Source organism: Trachypithecus francoisi, unplaced genomic scaffold (genome assembly GCF_009764315.1).
Source record: "Trachypithecus francoisi isolate TF-2019V2 unplaced genomic scaffold, Tfra_2.0 Lachesis_group3, whole genome shotgun sequence".
Classification (NCBI taxonomy): Eukaryota; Metazoa; Chordata; class Mammalia; order Primates; family Cercopithecidae; genus Trachypithecus; species Trachypithecus francoisi.
The window spans coordinates 29805304-29822793 of NW_022681468.1; the positions used below are offsets into that span (position 1 = coordinate 29805304).

The following is a 17490-nucleotide window of genomic DNA, read 5'->3' on the forward strand; positions in this document are numbered from 1 at the left end:
CAGCCTGGCCAACATGATGAAACATCATCTCTACTAAAAATACAAAAATTAGCTTTGTGTGGTGGTGGGTACCTGTAATCCCAGCTACTCAGGAGGCTGAGGCAGGAGAATCGCTTGAACCTGGAAGTTGCAGTGAGCTGAGACTGCACCATTGCACTCCAGCCTAGGCGACAGAGCAAGACTCTGTCTCAAAGAAAAAAAAAAAAGGAGAAAAAGAAAACCAAAAAAGACCATACCTCTTCCCGCAAGTAATTTAGTTTGATCTTTCAAGCTCTGTGAAGCAGCTTTCTCCTATGGTTCAGTGCAAGGAAATTCCTCATTCTCTTCAGGGGCAGTTATTTCTGGAGCATAATCCTGTAATCCTGCTGCTTTGACAAATTCAGATAAAGTCAAGGAATCAGATTTTATCCCAGTATGACCTTTTCGCTCTAAATACAAGCCGATAATATCCCTACAGGGAAGGCTGATGGAGCGTTTGAATAATGGCTCTTCAATTTCCAGGAGCTCCCGCATATGCCGAGAAATTGCCTGAAATGCAAGGATAATTTTTTAATTAGACTAACCTGAAAACACAACCAGCTCAAAGAAGGAGGTTTATTTAGTTTTCTAAGCCTCTTGAATGTGAACTCCTTCTTTTTTTTTTTTTTTTTTTTTTGAGACGGAGTCTCACTCTGTCGCCCAGGCTGGAGTGCAGTGGCTGGACCTCAGCTCACTGCAAGCTCTGCCTCCCGGGTTTACGCCATTCTCCTGCCTCAGCCTCCCGAGTGGCTGGGACTACAGGCACCCGCCACCTCGCCTGGCTAGTTTTTTGTATTTTTTTAGTATAGATGGGGTTTCACTGTGTTAGCCAGGATAGTCTCGATCTCCTGACCTCGTGATCCGCCCGTCTCAGCCTCCCAAAGTGCTGGGATTACAGCCTTGAGCCACCGTGCCCAGCCCCTTCTTTCTTTCTTTCTTTTCTTTTTTTTTTTTTTTGAGATGGAGTCTCGCTCTGTCGCCCAGGCTGGAGTGCAGTGGCACGATCTCGGCTCACTGCAAGCTCTGCCTCCTGGGTTCAAGCAATTCTCCTGCCTCAGCCTCCTGAGTAGCTGGGACTACAGGCGTGCACCACCACGCCTGGCTAATTTTTGTATTTTTAGTAGAGATGGGGTTTCACCATGTTGGCCAGGCTGGTCTCGAACTTTTGACTTCAGGTGATCCACCCACCTTGGCCTCCCAAAGTGCTGGGATTACAGGCGTGAGCCACCGCGCCCCACCAACTCCTTATTTCTATGGGGAAATAAAATAAATTCACAGACTTACTAGCCTAACCTTACCAAAACCAATTTCTTAAATATCACATGATTTATTATCCTTTTCAAAGTACCATTTAAGATATTTCTAGGCCCTTGCATCAGATGGCCATAGATGGGTTCATTTCTTTGTTTTTGCTGAGCAATTTGACCAAGCATAAGAGCAGATAATATGTTCAGATTAGGAGTCATGACTATCTCTGGGAAGGTTATTAAATAACTTGTCTATAAGGGGCTCAGTTAATGTGCAACTAAGAAAAAAAATTATAACTGAGAGCCGAGCATGGTTGCTATATAAATACTATATAAATATATATACATATATTTAATACTAAACACTATATAAATATATATATATTTATATCATGATTGCCTTTCAAATTCTAGTTTTAATCCTAGGTCAGTTATAACACCACTGTTTGAATTCATAGTCTGCCCCTGGATGAGAAGTCCATGAAATTACTGCTAGATCACAGCCAAAGGGTATTTGGGATGGACTTTTTTTTTTTTTTTTAATTTAAAGCTACTGGTCAGAGTTATAAGACTGTAAAGTTCATGCCACATACAATGCTACACCTGATATAAAACTGCCCATTAGCAGTGCCTTTTAGATAGGCAAGATATCGTGTTTCTCAGATCTTGAACTGGTTTTGTTGACTCTAGAGATGGTTTATGGGTATAGTTGCCTTGGCATTCCCGGTAAGGATTGTGGGTTTTTTTTTGTTTTTTTTTCTTTCTTGAGATGGGGTCTTGCTGTGTTACCCAGGCTAGAGTGCAGTGGATATGCACAAGCACAATTATAGTGTACTACAGCCTTGAACAACTGGGTTCAAGCCATCCTCATGCCTCAGTCTCCTGAGTTGTCCAGTGAGAATTCTAATTGAGATCTTTATCAGTTGGGGCTTCTAAGAACTGAGATCCAAATTACTACAAAGGCCAGGTGAGGTGGCTCATGCCTTTGAGAGGCCGAGGCAGGTGGATCACCTGAGGTCAGGAGTTCGAGACCAACCTGGCCAAGATGGCAAAATCCTGTCTCTACTAAAAATACAAAAATTAGCTGGGTGTGGTGGCGCACACCTGTAATCCCAGCTACTCGGGAGGTTGAGGCAGGAGAGTCGCTTGAATCTGGGAGGCAGAGGTTGCAGTGAGCTGAGATCGCACCACTGCACTCCAGCCTGGGTGATGCAGAGAGATTCCATCTCAAAAAGCAAACAAACAAACAAACAAACAAAAGCAAATTGCTACAGGGAAAAAAAAAAAAAAAAAAGCCAGTTGTGAAGTTGCATGCCTGTAGTCCTAGCTACTTGGGAGGCTGAAGTAGGAGGATCCTTTGAGCCCAGGAGTTTTGAGGCTGCAACGAGGAGCCATGATCATGCCACTGCACTGCAGCCTGGCTAACAGAGCAAGACCCTGTCTCCAAAAGCAAACAAAAACACACACACACACGAACAGGTGGCTTCTAAGACTTCTTGTTTGTGATGCATGCTTCTACATGTGCACCTTGTTTGGTAAGCATCTCACCCTGATTCTCTTTTGGTATATGTGCCGCCAAAGCAAGTACCCTGATTCTCCTTTCCAATGCCCCGAACAGAAACGGTTATTTCACAAATTCCCTGAGGTTCACAGATGGTGTTCCCAGGAGGTACACTGCAGTCATATACACATTATTAACAAAAAGAGCTATGTGCCCACTGTGGGCTGAGAGGGTTCACTACCGTCTTGTACAATATTGTAATGCAGAAATTAAAAGTGTTCTCGACACATTCTTTATCTATCGAGACAGGTAGGTCTTGCTGTGTCACGCAGGCTGGAGCACAGTGGTGTGATCATAGCTCTCTGTAGCCTTGAACTAGACTCAAGCCATTTTCCTGCCTCAGCCTCCCAAGTAGCTGGGACGACAGAGGCATGACACCATACCCCTGCTTTTTTTTGTTTGTTTTTGTTTTTGGTAGAGATGGGGTTTTGCCATGTTCCCCAGCTAGTCTTAAACTCCTGGATTTAAGTGATCCTCCTACCTCAGCCTCCAGAGTGCTAAGATTACAGGTGTGAGCCAGCCGCTCAGCCACATTCATGTGTTTTTGGAATTTTTCTTTGTTTTGGGGAGGGAGTATATATATAATCTACTCATATTCCCTTTGTGGGCTATAACAGCAAATGATATGGGTTTTTTATGGCTCTTGGTGCTTAGGGTTTCTTAATAAAAATAATTTCATAAAAAAGTGTTAGAAAGCTATTCATTACACAGCACTGAAATCAATAAATACAATCTGACTATCCCTCCTCCTATTCAGTGATTTTTAAGTGTGTTTGAAGTTCATCAGTGAAACAAGAAGTTCCTCTGACAAGTGACAGATTGAACTAAAACTGCAATTTATTTCTTCAGTTATTTTATTTTATTTTATTTTTTGAGACAGGGTCTTGCTCTGTCACTCAGGCTGGTGTGAAGTGGCACGATCATAGCTCACTGCAGCCTTGACCTCCTCAGCGCAAGTGATCCTCCCACCTCAGCGTGCTGAGTAGCTGGGACTACAAGCATGTGCTACCACACCTGGCTAGCTTTTAAAATATTTTTTATAGAGCTGGGGTTTCACTATATTGCCCAGGCTGGTCTCAATTTCCTAGGCTCAAGTGATCCTCCTACCTCAGCCTCCCAAAGTGCAGGGATTATAGCCGTGAGCTACTGTGCCTCTTTAGTTCTGATGAACAAACAACAAGTAGTAGACTTTATTTTTGCCTAAGACTTACAGCAACTTACTGGTAAATTACTTGAGTTAGCAAGGATTATTGGAAATAGGTATTTGTGAGGATGATCAGTTTTCTAAGGATTTGTAATTCTACATTCTTTTTTTTTTGAGATGGAGTCTGGCTCTGTCTCCCTGGCTGGAGTGCAGTGGCACCATCTCCGCTCACTGCAAGCTCTGTCGCCTCCCGGGTCACGCCATTCTCCTGCCTCAGCCTCCCGAGTAGCTGGGACTACAGGCGCCTGCCACCACGCCCGGCTAATTTTTTTTTTTTTTGTATTTTTAGTAGAGACGGGGTTTCACCGTGTTCGCCAGGGTGGTCTCGATCTCCTGACCTTGTGATCCACCCGCCTTGGCCTCCCAAAGTGCTGGAATTACAGGCGTGAGCCACCGTGCCCGGCCCATAATTCTACATTCTAATATGGTAGCTTATACTCAGTGCGTGGCATCATGGCAGAACACCTACTTCACATGGCCTCAACCAGTTACCTGCAATGCCTGCAGTTTTCAAGAAGATTATTACTACTATATTATCACTGTAACTTATGTTGATCATTGTTTTCAAAAGCTGCTGTTCTTTTATTTGTAAGCTACTGATGGTTTCGCTTCATCACCAATTTATTGTGTATTGTTTATTACCTCATAGTATGTAACTATGCATATTTGTATAATTGGAACCTATAATTTATATGATCTAAACCTAAGGACAAAGACATAATTGTTGTGGTTAAAATATGAATCATCTATACCACTATTATTTTTATTATTTCAGAGATGAGGTCTCCCTCTGTTGCCCAGGCTGGAGTGCAGTGGTATGACCATAGCTCACTGCAGCCTCAAACTCCTGGGCTCAGGCATTCCTCCCACCTCAGCCTCTGGAGTAGCTAAGATTACAAGTCCGAGCCACTGCAGCCAGCCTATACCAGCACTATTAAAGAAGATGTATAGTCTCCTTAAAATCTGCTTGTTGATTCATCTAACAACATGGATTAATCTTAAACGCATTTTGCTAAGGGAAGGAAACCAGACCCAAAGAATATGCATTATTTGATTCCACTTATGTGACATCCAAAACATATTGGGGATTAGGGTAGAGAGATGGGCTGACCACAGAGGGAAATTCTAGAGTAACAGAATTGTTCTGTATGGTTCTTTGGTGGTGGATACATGACTGTATGCATTTGTCAAAACCCACAGAATTACACACAACAAATAATGGTTTTACTGCATGCAAACTTTTAAAAAGCCAAGAAGTGAGGACGGGTACAGTGGCTCATGCCTGTAATCCCAGCACTTTGAGAGGCCAAAGCAGATGGATTGCTTGAGCGCAGGAGTTTAAGACCAGCCTGGGCAACATGGCAAAACCCCATCTCTACCCCCTCAAAAAAGTACAAAAAGTTAGACAGGTGTGGTGGCATGTCCCAGCTACCCGGGAGGCTGAAGTGGGAGGATTATTTGAGCCCAGGAGGTGGAGGTTGCAATGAGCTGAAATTGCACCACTGCATGCCATCCTAGGTGACCAAGCAAGACCGTGCCTAAAAAAAAAAAAAAAATCCAGGATGTTGGAATGGAGTAAAGGCTGTGGACAAATGAATCTGACTGTATTATAGAGTAAGACATAATCTCACTGAAGGGGGTGGGGAGGAAAGGAGCTGACCTGTAACTTTAAGAAAACAGTGCTCTGTCTAGATACTGTAAGGCTAAAGACAGAAACAGTTGTACACAAACACTGAACTCTATTTGGTAAATCTGTTTTTCACAGGGAAATATATTTACATATAAGGAGAGCCAAGTTTCTCAATGTCAGAAAAAGTAGTTATAAACAGGCAAGGGGGTATAATCCCAACACTTTGGGAGGCCAAGGCGGGCGGATCACCTGAGATCAGGAGTTTGAAACCAGCCTGGCCAACATGGCGAAACCCTGTCTCTACTAAAAATACAAAAAAATTGGCCAGGTGCAGTGGTGGGCACCTGTAATCACAGCTACTTGGGAGGCCGGGGCAGAACTGCTTGAACTTGGGAGGCGGAGGTTGCAGTGAGCCAAGATCGCGCCATTGTACTCCAGCCTGGGTGACAGAGTGAGACTCCATCTCAAAAAAAAATGAGCAGAATTTGTAAAGGGAAACACAGTAACTTTATAATGAGGAAACCTGACAGACAGCACCTTAACCAAGTGATGAGGGTAATGTTTCTAGCAGTAAATCATGTTGCTATCATGTACCTCCTGATATGATGAGATGGGAGGGGCTCATCACCTCTGTGACTGGTTTCACCCAAATCCATAACTTCAGTCTAATAATAGGAAAGATGAGACAAGGTAAAATTGAGGGAAATTTACAAAATACTTGATCACTACTCTTCAAGAAAAGTGTCAAGGTCATGAAAGTCAAAAATAAAAAAACTGCTACCTTTTGGAGGAGACCCAGGAAATATGACAGCTAAGTGCAAATCCTGGATTAGATACTGGAACAAAAAAACCATTTATCAGTGGGAAATCTGCAGAAATCTGAATAACGTCTATAGTTTAATAATACTAATAATACTGATATTAATTTATTAGCTTTGATAAATGTACTATTGTTAACTAAGATGTTAACATAGAGGAAACTGGGTTAAGAGTATACCAGAATTCAGCTGGGTGTGGTGGCTCACGCCTGTAATCCCAGCACTTTGGGAGGCCGAGGTGGGCGGATCACAATGTCAGGAGTTCAAGACCAGCCTAGCCAACGTAGTGTTTAATGTCTCCATTAAAAATATAAAAAATTAGCCAGGCGTGGTGGCGGGCACCTGTAATCCCAGCTACTAGGGAGGCTGAGGCAGAAGAATCGCTTGAACCTGGGAGGCGGAGGTTGTGGTGAGCCGAGATCATGCCATTGCACTCCAGCCTGGGCAACAGTGCAAGACTCTGTCTCAAAAAAAAAAAAAAAAAAAAAACCAGAATTCTCTGTACTATCTTTGTAACTCTTCTGTAACACTGAAATTATTTGAAAATTAAAAGGATTTTTAAAAAGAAAAAATTTTGTCTAATGATACTCAACTGCTGACTGGTTGTTATGAATCTGTGCTATTTAAATAGTTTGCAACAATGCTAGTAAAACTGTTGAGATATTGTAAAGCATATAAGGCTATACCTTATACTATAAAATCATGCATACAACAGGAATAAGTAACTCATCAAGGTTCTTCAGATATTTATCACAAAATTCTTTTGTTCATCTGATACAGTGAATAGTTAAAATATTTTAAGAATTATTTTCTTTTTTTTTTTTTGAGACGGAGTCTCGCTCTGTCGCCCAGGCTGGAGTGCAGTGGCCGGATCTCAGCTCACTGCAAGCTCCGCCTCCCGGGTTTACGCCATTCTCTCGCCTCAGCCTCCCGAGTAGCTGGGACTACAGGCGCCCGCCATCTCGCCCGGCTAATTTTTTGTATATTTTAGTAGAGACGGGGTTTCACCGTGTTAGCCAGGATGGTCTCGATCTCCTGACCTCGTGATCCGCCCGTCTCGGCCTCCCAAAGCGCTGGGATTACAGGCTTGAGCCACCGCGCCCGGCCAAGAATTATTTTCTAAGAGAAAAATGAAGCAAGTGTAATGCTAGCTTGTCTAGCTTGTCCTTAGAATAACTGATATTGACTTTCTCTCTCCTTTTACCAAGCTAAACGTATCACTACGAATGGGAAAGACAGGACAGTGGATTCAAGCGCTTCCTTGGCTGGCGGGGAAAGGAGAATTAGTGCTTCTTTTCTCCTGCAGTCCTCACCAGTCTCACACACATATTTTGCTCTTCTCTGGTCATCTTAATATGTTGCACTAAGGACAAAGGGACAAGTAAGTTATTTCTGCAGGTGAAGCATGAGTAATTCAAAAATTAAGGAAGTAAATGCGGGCTTTGAAGGTAACAGAAAATGGCCATAAATTAGCTGCAAGGCTTGTATAGGAGGTGCACAGTGGCAATGTTGTTCAAATTCTTAGCAGCATGTCCAGAATTCCATACTCTCAAGCAATCTGCTTTTTCTTCCTTCCTTCTATTCTCCCAAAAGTCCATAAATGATGATATGGGAGAGTCAGCATGAAAAAGATAACTATACTATTTAAATGTTGTTATGGGATAAATTGTGGGTGTACTAGGTGCTATAAGTACAACGGAGACATTTTAAAAGCTTTCTATATCAGTAAGGAAGATAGCTACAGCATACTTGAGTTCATGTATGACCTCCTAGAAGTTACATGTCTTAGAGCATAATCAGTTTTTTGTTTGTTTTTGAGATTGAGTCTCGCTGTCACCCAGGCTGGAATGCAGTTCATGGAGAGCACGATCTCAGCTCACTATAACATACTCCGCCTCCCGGGTTCAAGCTATTCTCCTGCCTCAGCCTTCCGAGTAGCTAGGACTACAGGCACGCAACATGCCTAGCTAATTTTTGTATTTTGTATTTTGAGTAGAGAAGAAGTTTCGCCATGTTGGCCAGGCGAACTTCTGACCTCAGGTGATCCACCTGCCTTGGCCTCCCAAAGTGCTGGGATTACAGGCGTGGGCCACCAGGCCCGGCCATAATCAGCTTTTTCATATGGGTCTGCGTGTCAAGCAAAGCTTATCTAACATACTTTGAATGTCTTGGTCTTTATGTTACTCTAGTGACCTCAAGGGAAGGCCACATTTGTCTGAGGTGACTGTGATAATAAGTATCTCAAAGTTGACTTATTCAAATTTCTTAGATCTAAGGACAGACCACTGGGTTCGTCATTTACTCTTGAGGATTTCAGAAGATTTTTAAAACCTCTCGTGTCTTGCAAGATAAGAAAAAGCATAATTAGAATTTTTATTATTGCATGTTGATATTGTACTTTTGGAATTAGAAAGCCAATGGAGCTGAATGAATTGTCTGACTCTTAAAAATGCCTTCTTATGATAAAAAGCTGAAATTCTTGGTACTTAAATGTTCCAGGAATTTGACAGGTTACTATTTTGCTAATTCTGTTCCTTATTATTACTTTTAAGTGAAAGCAAGTTTATTAAGAAAGTCAAGGACTATGGCTGCTCCATAGGCAGAGCAGCCTGTTCCTTATTTTTATCTAGAAAATTCATTATACCTTAAGTAGAACTTAGAGTTCATAAACACAGCTGTATCATCTTTGAACATGAAAAGAACATAATATTTATCTGGCAGTAGTTGGTAGTTAAGTGAGGGCATGGTTGGAAATACAAATATATAATAAATGATCCAGGCCGGGCATGGTGGCTCATGCCTATAATCCCAGCACTTTGGGAGGCCTAGGTGGGTGGATCACCTGAGGTCAGGAGGTCAAGACCAGCATGGCCAACATGGTGAAACCCTATCTCCACTAAAAATACAAAAATTAGCCAGACATGGTGGCACGTGCCTGTAATCCCAGCTACTTGGGAGGCTGAGGCAGGAGGATTATTTGAACCTGGGAGGCGGAGGTTGCCATGAGCTGAAATCGAGCCACTGCACTCCAGCCTGGGTGATAGAGCAAGACTGTCTAATAAATAAATAAATAAATGATCATTTCCACATCATAATGTTTATAGTACATGGAAGTTTATGGTAACAAAAATGTGCACTTGGAGAGGCAACACAGTGTAGTGGTTTAAATAGAACATGGATTGGGAAGTCACACAAGATGGACTTAAATCCTGGCTGTTAAACTTATTATCTCAATATAAGTCAGGCATAGTGGCTCACGCCTGTAATCTCAGCACTTTTGGGAGGCCAAGGCCGGCAGATCACTTAAGGTCAGGAGTTTGAGACCAGCCTGGCCAATATCATGAAACCCTGTCTCTATTAAAAATAAAAAAATTAAGCCAGGCACAGTGGCTCATCCCAGCACTTTGAGAGGCCAAGGCAGGCAGATCACGAAGTCAAGAGATCAAGACCATCCTGGCTAACATGGTGATACCCCATCTCTATTAAAAATACAAAAAATTAGCCGGGCATGGTGGCACGCACCTGTAGTCCCAGCTACTCGGGAGGCTGAGGCAAGAAAATCGCTTGAACCTGGGAGGCAGAGGTTGCAATAAGCTGAGATCGTACCACGGCACTCCAGCCTGGGCAACAGGGCAACAGAGCGAGACTCTGTCTCAAAAAAACAACAACAAAAAAAAAAACAAGAAAAAAAATTAGCTGGGCATGGTGGTGCACACCTATAGTCCCAGCTACTTGGGAGGCTGAGGCAGGAGAATTGCTTAAACTCAGGAGGTGGAGGTTGAAGTGAGCCAAGGTCACACCACTGCACTCCAGCCTGGGTGACACAGCGAGACCCTGTCTCAAAAAACAAAACCAAAACAAAACAGAACAGAAAAATTGTATTATCTGAATAGCTTGTTTCACCTTTCAGGGCCCCCGTTTTCTCTTCTATAAAATGAGAATTAGTGAAATAATACATATAAGAGGCCACAGTAAGCTCTCAGCAAAGGATAGCTATTAGCAGAATTCAAGAAAGTAAACGCTCAGTTAGGACTATATGTTTAATAATTTAAAAAGCTTCCTTATATCTTGTTGCTACTAAAAGGACTCGGGGCCGGGCGCGGTGGCTCAAGCCTGTAATCCCAGCACTTTGGGAGGCCGAGACGGGCGGATCACGAGGTCAGGAGATCAAGACCACCCTGGCTAACACGGTGAAACCCCGTCTCTACTAAAAAAAATACAGAAAACTAGCCGGGCGAGGTGGCGGGCGCCTGTAGTCCCAGCTACTCGGGAGGCTGAGGCAGGAGAATGGCGTAAACCGGGAGGCGGAGCTTGCAGTGAGCTGAGATCCGGCCACTGCACTCCAGCCTGGGCGACAGAGCGAAACTCCGTCTCAACAAAAAAAAAAAAAAAAAAAAAAAAAAAAAAAGGACTCGGGTATTCACAAGTGTAGTTTTCTTATTTCTAACCATATGACTTATGGAATTACAAGGTTACAAAGCCAGTTGAAGAGTCATCTAGGGAAGAGATTCCAGGGCCTACCCAGCCCTAATGGATCCAAATTTCTGCAGGATGAAGGCTAGGAATGTATCTTTTTCAAAAAATCTCATTTGATTCTGAAGACGACCCAAGTTTGGAAACCACTGAGGTGGAGCATTTCTGGGCATGGGTGTGCTGAGAGAAACCATGGTTATGCCAAGAACTGTTCATTCTTGGAGGGTTATTGGGGTGGGGTGCTAAAGGAGAAGTTACCCGTGAGATTGTTTGGGATGCTTTGTAAATTGCAAAGCACTACAAATGGAGGGTACTGTTATGCAAAGGAGTATAATCATGAACTGTTGGTGCTGGAGATTTTAGAAAATTGAGGCTCAGAGTGGTTAATGTAGCTTGTTTCAAAGTTAGGCAGCAAAGCAGGCAAAATACATATGGTGTTATATAAGTGCCAAATGGGTGTCAGAGACACGAAATGTCATGAGAACTCGGGATGGGGGCTACTGTGGGCTGGGAATATTACGAAAGACTTCTTGGGGAGATGCAAATGAGGAATTGGTCTTGAAGGATGATTAAGATTCATATTAGTAATACAGAGGATGGGGGAACTGAGCAAAGACATAGAGAGAAGAATGCATCAGGCAGGTTTGCGAAGGTGTGAGTTAGACCTGGTGGTAGGCTGGAGCACAAAATTCATGTGGAGGAGTGGTAGGGGAAAGAACTTGTGGAGGGCCTTAAATTCTAAACTAGGGAGCTGAGACTATCTTGGTAAGCAGAAGGGATCCAAAGAAGGTTTCTGAATAGTACATAAGTAGGTGGAAAGTGAGAGCATAAAAGCAGGGCCCTTGAATCCAAAGGGCCCACGGAGAAAGGCTAAAAGCAGGAGGCCACTGCGGTGTTCTAGGCATGAGGCCATAAGGTTTGAAAAGTAGGAAAGAAGAAAGCCAGATGGTCTAAGTGCCACAGGAGCAATGGACAGTTCTTGGAATATTTATGGGGATCAAAGAGGAGGCAACTGCTGTGAACCTAAGGGACTGGAATTATGATGACACCACTGACAGAAATGGGAGGCCAGGCTGGAGGCAAAAAAGGTTGGTTTGAGACAGATGGTGGCACTGTTACAGTGCTCTGTAGGGAAACTTTGGACACAACTCACCTTCATGTCCTCAAAGTTTGTTATCCCCATCTGAGGGAGGTTTGAGCAGTTGACGTGAATGAGTTTTCGGCCACTGATGAAGTTTGTGATAAAACATTCCTGTCAATACAAGGACATCACTTAAAAAAATGCACTGCAAATAGAAGGAAGAAAGGCGGGGAAGGGGGAGGAAGGGAAGAAATCATGTTTGTTCTATCCTGAGAAAAAAATATTTTTTCTTTTCTTTTTTTAGAGACAGGGTCTTGCTCTGTCATCCAGGCTGGAGTGCAGAAGTCCTGGGCTCAAGCAGTCCTCCTGCCCGAGCCTCCTGAATAGCTTAAATTTATTTTCTATCCCAATAATGGCACAATTTGTCCATGTAAGCTCTTTATTAAATTTTACACTGCTCTTTAACCTTTCTTTTGGCATGGTACAACCAGTGCTTCTTCATGTCTCAATTACATTTGTAAGTATAGTAGGTACAAAAGGTTTCAGATCTTGTATTGTTTTGTGGTAGCCTTAAACCTAGTTGGCATCAGTGAAATAAAAGGTTTACACTGTCTTTTTATTAAAACTATTTTTGGTTAACTGGCTAACTTGAATTAATACACTTATGTGCTCGTGATACATGTGACATTATTTGGGGCCGGCACTTTAAAGAGTAATAGCACAAATTCAAAGTAAGGGAGCTGCCACTAAAACAACTTGATAAAGTACTAAAAAGCCTACCTTGAACAAAATCTACTTAAAAATACAGTTTTCCATGAAAGGAGGTGTAAGGCGGGGCACAGTGGCCCACGCCTGTAATCCCAGCACTTGGGGAGGCTGAGGCTGGTGGATCATGAGGTCAGGAGATCGAGACCATCCAGGCTAACACAGTGAAACCCCGTCTCTACTAAAAATACAAAAAATTAGCCGGGCATGGTGGCGGGTGCCTGTAGTTCCAGCTACTCGGGAGGTACTGAGCAGGAGAATGGCATGAATCCAGGGGAGGTGGAGCTTGCAGTAAACCGAGATCGCACCACTGCACTCCAGCCTGGGCGACAGAGTAAGACTCTGTCTCAAAAAAAAAAAAAGAAAAAGAAAAAGAAAGGAGGTCTATATATTCTTCTCGGTCTTTTATTCAAGGATTGCAGAGAAGTGTAATCACTGGAAGAGGAAAAACAAACAGATGTGACCCTCCCTTCCTCTCCCAAAATACAAATATACATCAGTGGCAAGGCCAAAATTAAAATCCAAGTTACCTCTACCACAGTCCAGGACTTTTTGATACTCCTTCCCGTAAAGAGGTAAGAGCTCAAGCCAGGTTAGAAGGAATAAGAGGTAGACAGATGAAAGCATGTGATTTCAAAAAATCTTATTTTTGTATACCTTGTATTGAGGGAAGCCTAGCTGGCTAATCCACTCTGCAACTTTCTCTAGATCCCAATTAAGATGCTCAAATTGTAACTCAGTCCCTTGTTTTGACTGGGTTTCATCATCTTCAGAGACCAGTTCCTTCAAGTCTTGGGACAAATCTACAACTTCCTTTTCATGAACGAACTTGCTTAATTCTGTCAGAGACTCTGAGGGATCTGAGTATGAGCATACTTCACTGACATCAAGCGATTTTTGGAGTGGTTGTGAAAACTCGTAATGTGTACCAATTGATTCTTCACTTTCTCTGATAGATCCTAACGCGTAGTATTCTTTTTTAAATTCGTCACTTAGTGACCACTTTCCTCTTTTAGGCTCACAGAGCTCTAGCTCATCCTTTCCTACAGAATACTTAGACTTGATTGGTTCTGGCCTGTCTTCCTTGGAAAATTCTAAATGTGTCTTTCTTGGTTTGGTTTCATCTGGTAACTCTAGATTTTCCTCCTCAGTTGGCTTTGTTTGTGTTTTCTCTTCAACTTGTGGGTTGATATCCTGTGGTAGCACTAGACCAGTCTCCTCTGGTGGTTGTGGATTTTTTTCCTCATTTGATTTTCTTATCTCTTCTGGACTTTCTGGTTTCATCATTTCTGATTGTTCTAGAATTGTTTCCTCATTTGGTTTTCTTGATTCTTCCTCGGGAAACTCTAATTTGATCTCTTCTAGCGGCTCAGGGACGTTCCCATCAGTAGACTTTCTTGACTTGTGGTCTGGAAGGTCTGGTTTAGTCCGCTCAGGTAGTTCTGTTCCTTTCTCCTCAGTTGCCTTTCTTTGCATCTCCTCTGGAACCTCTGGTTGAGTCTCTTCTGGAGGCTCTAGACCTGCCTCCTCACTAGACTTTCTTGGTTCCTTCTCTGGCAATTCTGGTCTAGCTTGCTCAGGTGGCTCTGTCCTTTTCTTCTCAGTTGACTCTCTTTGTGTCTCCTCTGGAATCTCTGGTTTGGTCATCTTTGGTAGCGGAAGATCTGTCTCTTCAAGTGATTCTCCTGGTTTCTCACTTGGAAAATCTGGTTTGGTCTGCTCTGGAGGCTCTACAACTGTCTCTTCATGTTGCACTCTAAGTGATTCCTCTGGAAACCCCAGTTCAGCCCCTTCCTCTAGTAATTCTAAATGTATCTCTCTGACTGTGGCCCCTGAAACTTCAGATATGGTTTCCGTTGGTGGCACTGGATCTGTTTCCATAGCTGACTCTAGGAACACATCCTCTGTAACATTTAGTTTAGCCTCCTCTGGTGGCTCTAGGTCTGACTCTTCATGCGTTTCATCCACAGGGGCCTCCAAATCTTTGAAAAACTCTCCCATCTCTCTTTCCGACTTTACCTCTTGGGGAATCCCTGGTTCAGTTTCGCTTGGTACGTCTCTCTTGGACTCTTTGGCAATTCCTTCCAGGGACGTCCCGCCAGGTTTCAGCTGCACGTTCTTAGCACTCCTTGGCCCCCCCTCTCTGAAGTCCTCTTCCTCGGTCTCTGGCTGTGGCTCATGATAAATCTCTGACGGTAGCTTCGAGTCTGCCTCTGCCATGGTGTCTCGTTCGGCATTTTCATATGATTTATTAAGTTCAGGCAGTTCAGGCCTCTCAGACTCCAGCTCTCCATCTTCATCTGGGCCGGAATCGTAATCCTCCGGGACTTCAGCCATTTGCAGCTTAGCGGACGCGCCGCGGCTTCCTAGCAACCCCAACTTCCGATAGCGTCTCTATGGATACCACGATTTCCGGCAGTGTATTCCTGACTCTTCCCCAGGTTTTGTTTGTTCTTTCAATCCCTGACTTTAAAAATCGGCAACAGAAGCACGCGGTAACCTTCCCCGTGGCCGCATCGCCAGCCTCCGCGGGCCGGAGCTACTGCGGCCGCCCCTGGGACCGCTAGGTTTTCAAGCGGCCGCCGCACCGCTTCTTCCGGCCTGCAGGCTGCGCTCGGCTGTGCCCGGCGCTCGCTCGGCCTTCGGCTGTTTCCGGAGCCACTCGCGGCTGGCAGAGGAGAGCTCCGTGCGCGGGCTGGAGATGTCTGACCTGCAGGCGGCTGAGGGGCCGGGCTTCTGGAGCCCCACAGCCCGCCGAGGGTCGGCTGGCGGCGTCGGGGACTGCCAGGGAGTGGAGGGGAGCCAGGCGGCCGCCTCAGGTACGCAAGGCCGGGGCGCTGGCGGGTGGGTGCTGCCCGGCCTCAGGGCCCCGCGCCACGGCGCGAGCCTCCGCCGCGCTCTGTCCTGGGCTTCCCCGCGGAGCGGACCCATCTCGGCAGCCCCTTCGCGCGCGGGGCCCCTTCCCCGCCGCTGCCACCACCCGGGCCCAGGGCTCGAGGTTATTCTCTGCTCCTGTTTCGAAATGCCTTGATTCCTGCCCCGCTTCCTTTCTGAGATCTGCCCAAATGATAGTGACAGGGTGGCTCTGGCCCTGGCGTCTCTTCAGCTTCAGTTTCAGCTTCAGCCGGGATTCGGGTCCCACCTCCATCTGCTGATCACATTCAGACTGCCGACCCGAACCCTACTGGCCTCGCCGCCCCCTGCTTCTGGCTCCCCACCCGATCCCCACCTCAGTCCTCTGTCCCAGCCTTCTCACGCGCCTCTCTGCCCCCATCCGAGTTGGCAGCCTTGCCTTCCTCTGCCAGAAGCCCACTTCGCCCTAGCCTCCCTGCACATAGGCCCCCTGGCCTTGCTGCCATCCTCTCCATCGCTCAGAGTGGCAAAAATGAAAAGCAGAGTTGAAATAGGTAGTCTTTGGGGTCTTTTGATTGAACACAGTAGCCAAAGCAAGAGCAGGAATTAAAAATTGGGGCGACCTCCCTCATTCTCAAGACCCTGGTCCTCTTCTTGTCCAGGACGTCTCCATTTCTACCCACGCGAGTTCCTCCGTGTGTATAATTTCAGTGTCCAAAGACAAAAGAGTCCATCCATCACACTTTCTTCTTTCAGCCTCCTGAACACCACACACGATGCAACTGAAAGGATGCTCTTTTGAAATACGAAAGGATAGAGAGGAGAGAACTGGTCTTATTAAGTAGCAAATATAAATTAATTTTCTAGGTCTGAAATTAAAATAGATACCATAAAGTATAGTGGTTGAGGCACTACCGTGGAGCCAGGGTGCCTGGATTGGAGTCTGAAACCTCAGTTTCCTCATCTGTAAAATGTGATTACTAAAAAATACCTGCCTCATAGGATTATTGTGAGGATTACTTGAGCCGCTTTGTCTAAGGCATTTGGTGTGGAGCCCATGGTACACACTATACTCGTCTCATCCATTGTGACAGTAAGGTCTCTTTTTGTTCAGTTGAACTTCCTGTGCTGCCAGAGGTGTTTCTGGATGTATGGCTTCCAACATGGTGCCTTTTTCTCTCTTCTACTCCGATCCCAAGTATCTTCCCTCATAATGCTGCTTTACTCAAACACACACAACTCACCCAGCTCTTTCCCATGGCTTTATATTCTCTTACTTTAAAGCATCTAACAAAATTTGCCTTTTTTTCTTACGAACTCTGCTTTGTATTAAATTCAAAATCACTGGCATGTATTTAACATTATAGCAGTAGAAATTCTAAGCATAATTTCTAAAAGACTAAGCAAATAAACAGAAAGGTGTGTAAGTCTTGCAACACTTGTCCCTTGCATGCGCCAGTATTTATTTAAAAAGGCATGTTTTTACTTCCCCTTTAGGTTCTCATGTGTTTATGGCAAACATACCCACGCGTTTTAGATAGATGAGTGTTTTTTTTCCCCCCAGACATCTAATTCATTCCTGTATTGAATTCCTCCCAGGACATTGGTAGAGATGCTTACTTTCCTTCCTCTTACCCTCAGAATGCAGGGTGATAGTTTTTTTGTTTTGTTTTTTTTTTAGATGTGTAGGAGTTTATTATAGTAGCCCAGAGCAAGCTCTTCCTCTTGAGGTAGGATTCGTTGCTAATAAAATAATAGTAATGATAACCTACGGGTATTGAATGCTTATTCTGTGCCAGAGGTGGAAAAAAATTTACTTATATTTTCTGATGTAGTCATG

The 17490-nt window shown here is 44.3% G+C and overlaps 2 protein-coding genes across 5 annotated transcripts in view; one reads left to right on the forward strand and one right to left on the reverse strand.

The window, feature by feature from the left end:
• Positions 1-239: 239 nt before the first annotated feature.
• Positions 240-15413, reverse strand: SAMD15 (sterile alpha motif domain containing 15). 3 transcript variants are annotated; one of them, XM_033187279.1, is made up of 4 exons: positions 13455-15413; positions 12105-12203; positions 6255-6325; positions 240-528 (listed from the first exon to the last, which is right to left on the reverse strand). In XM_033187279.1, exons 1-4 carry the CDS (start codon positions 15132-15134, stop codon positions 429-431), a joined length of 1950 nt encoding a protein of 649 aa, XP_033043170.1. In that variant the 5' UTR covers positions 15135-15413; the 3' UTR covers positions 240-428. The 3 variants fall into 3 exon arrangements, with proteins under 3 accessions (XP_033043170.1, XP_033043169.1, XP_033043171.1); XM_033187280.1 differs by lacking the exon at positions 240-528 and adding an exon at positions 6442-6496 and having other exon boundaries at positions 6254-6325; XM_033187278.1 differs by lacking the exon at positions 6255-6325.
• The window catches only part of TMED8 (transmembrane p24 trafficking protein family member 8), a 55850-nt gene continuing 53639 nt past the window's right edge, over positions 15280-17490 (forward strand). The window contains exon 1 of one of the 2 annotated variants that reach the window (XM_033187291.1): positions 15280-15616. In XM_033187291.1, the coding sequence (XP_033043182.1) occupies positions 15499-15616 (118 nt within the window). In that variant the 5' untranslated portion in view covers positions 15280-15498. The remainder of the gene's footprint in view (positions 15617-17490) is intronic. The other variant, XM_033187290.1, reaches the window with a different exon arrangement.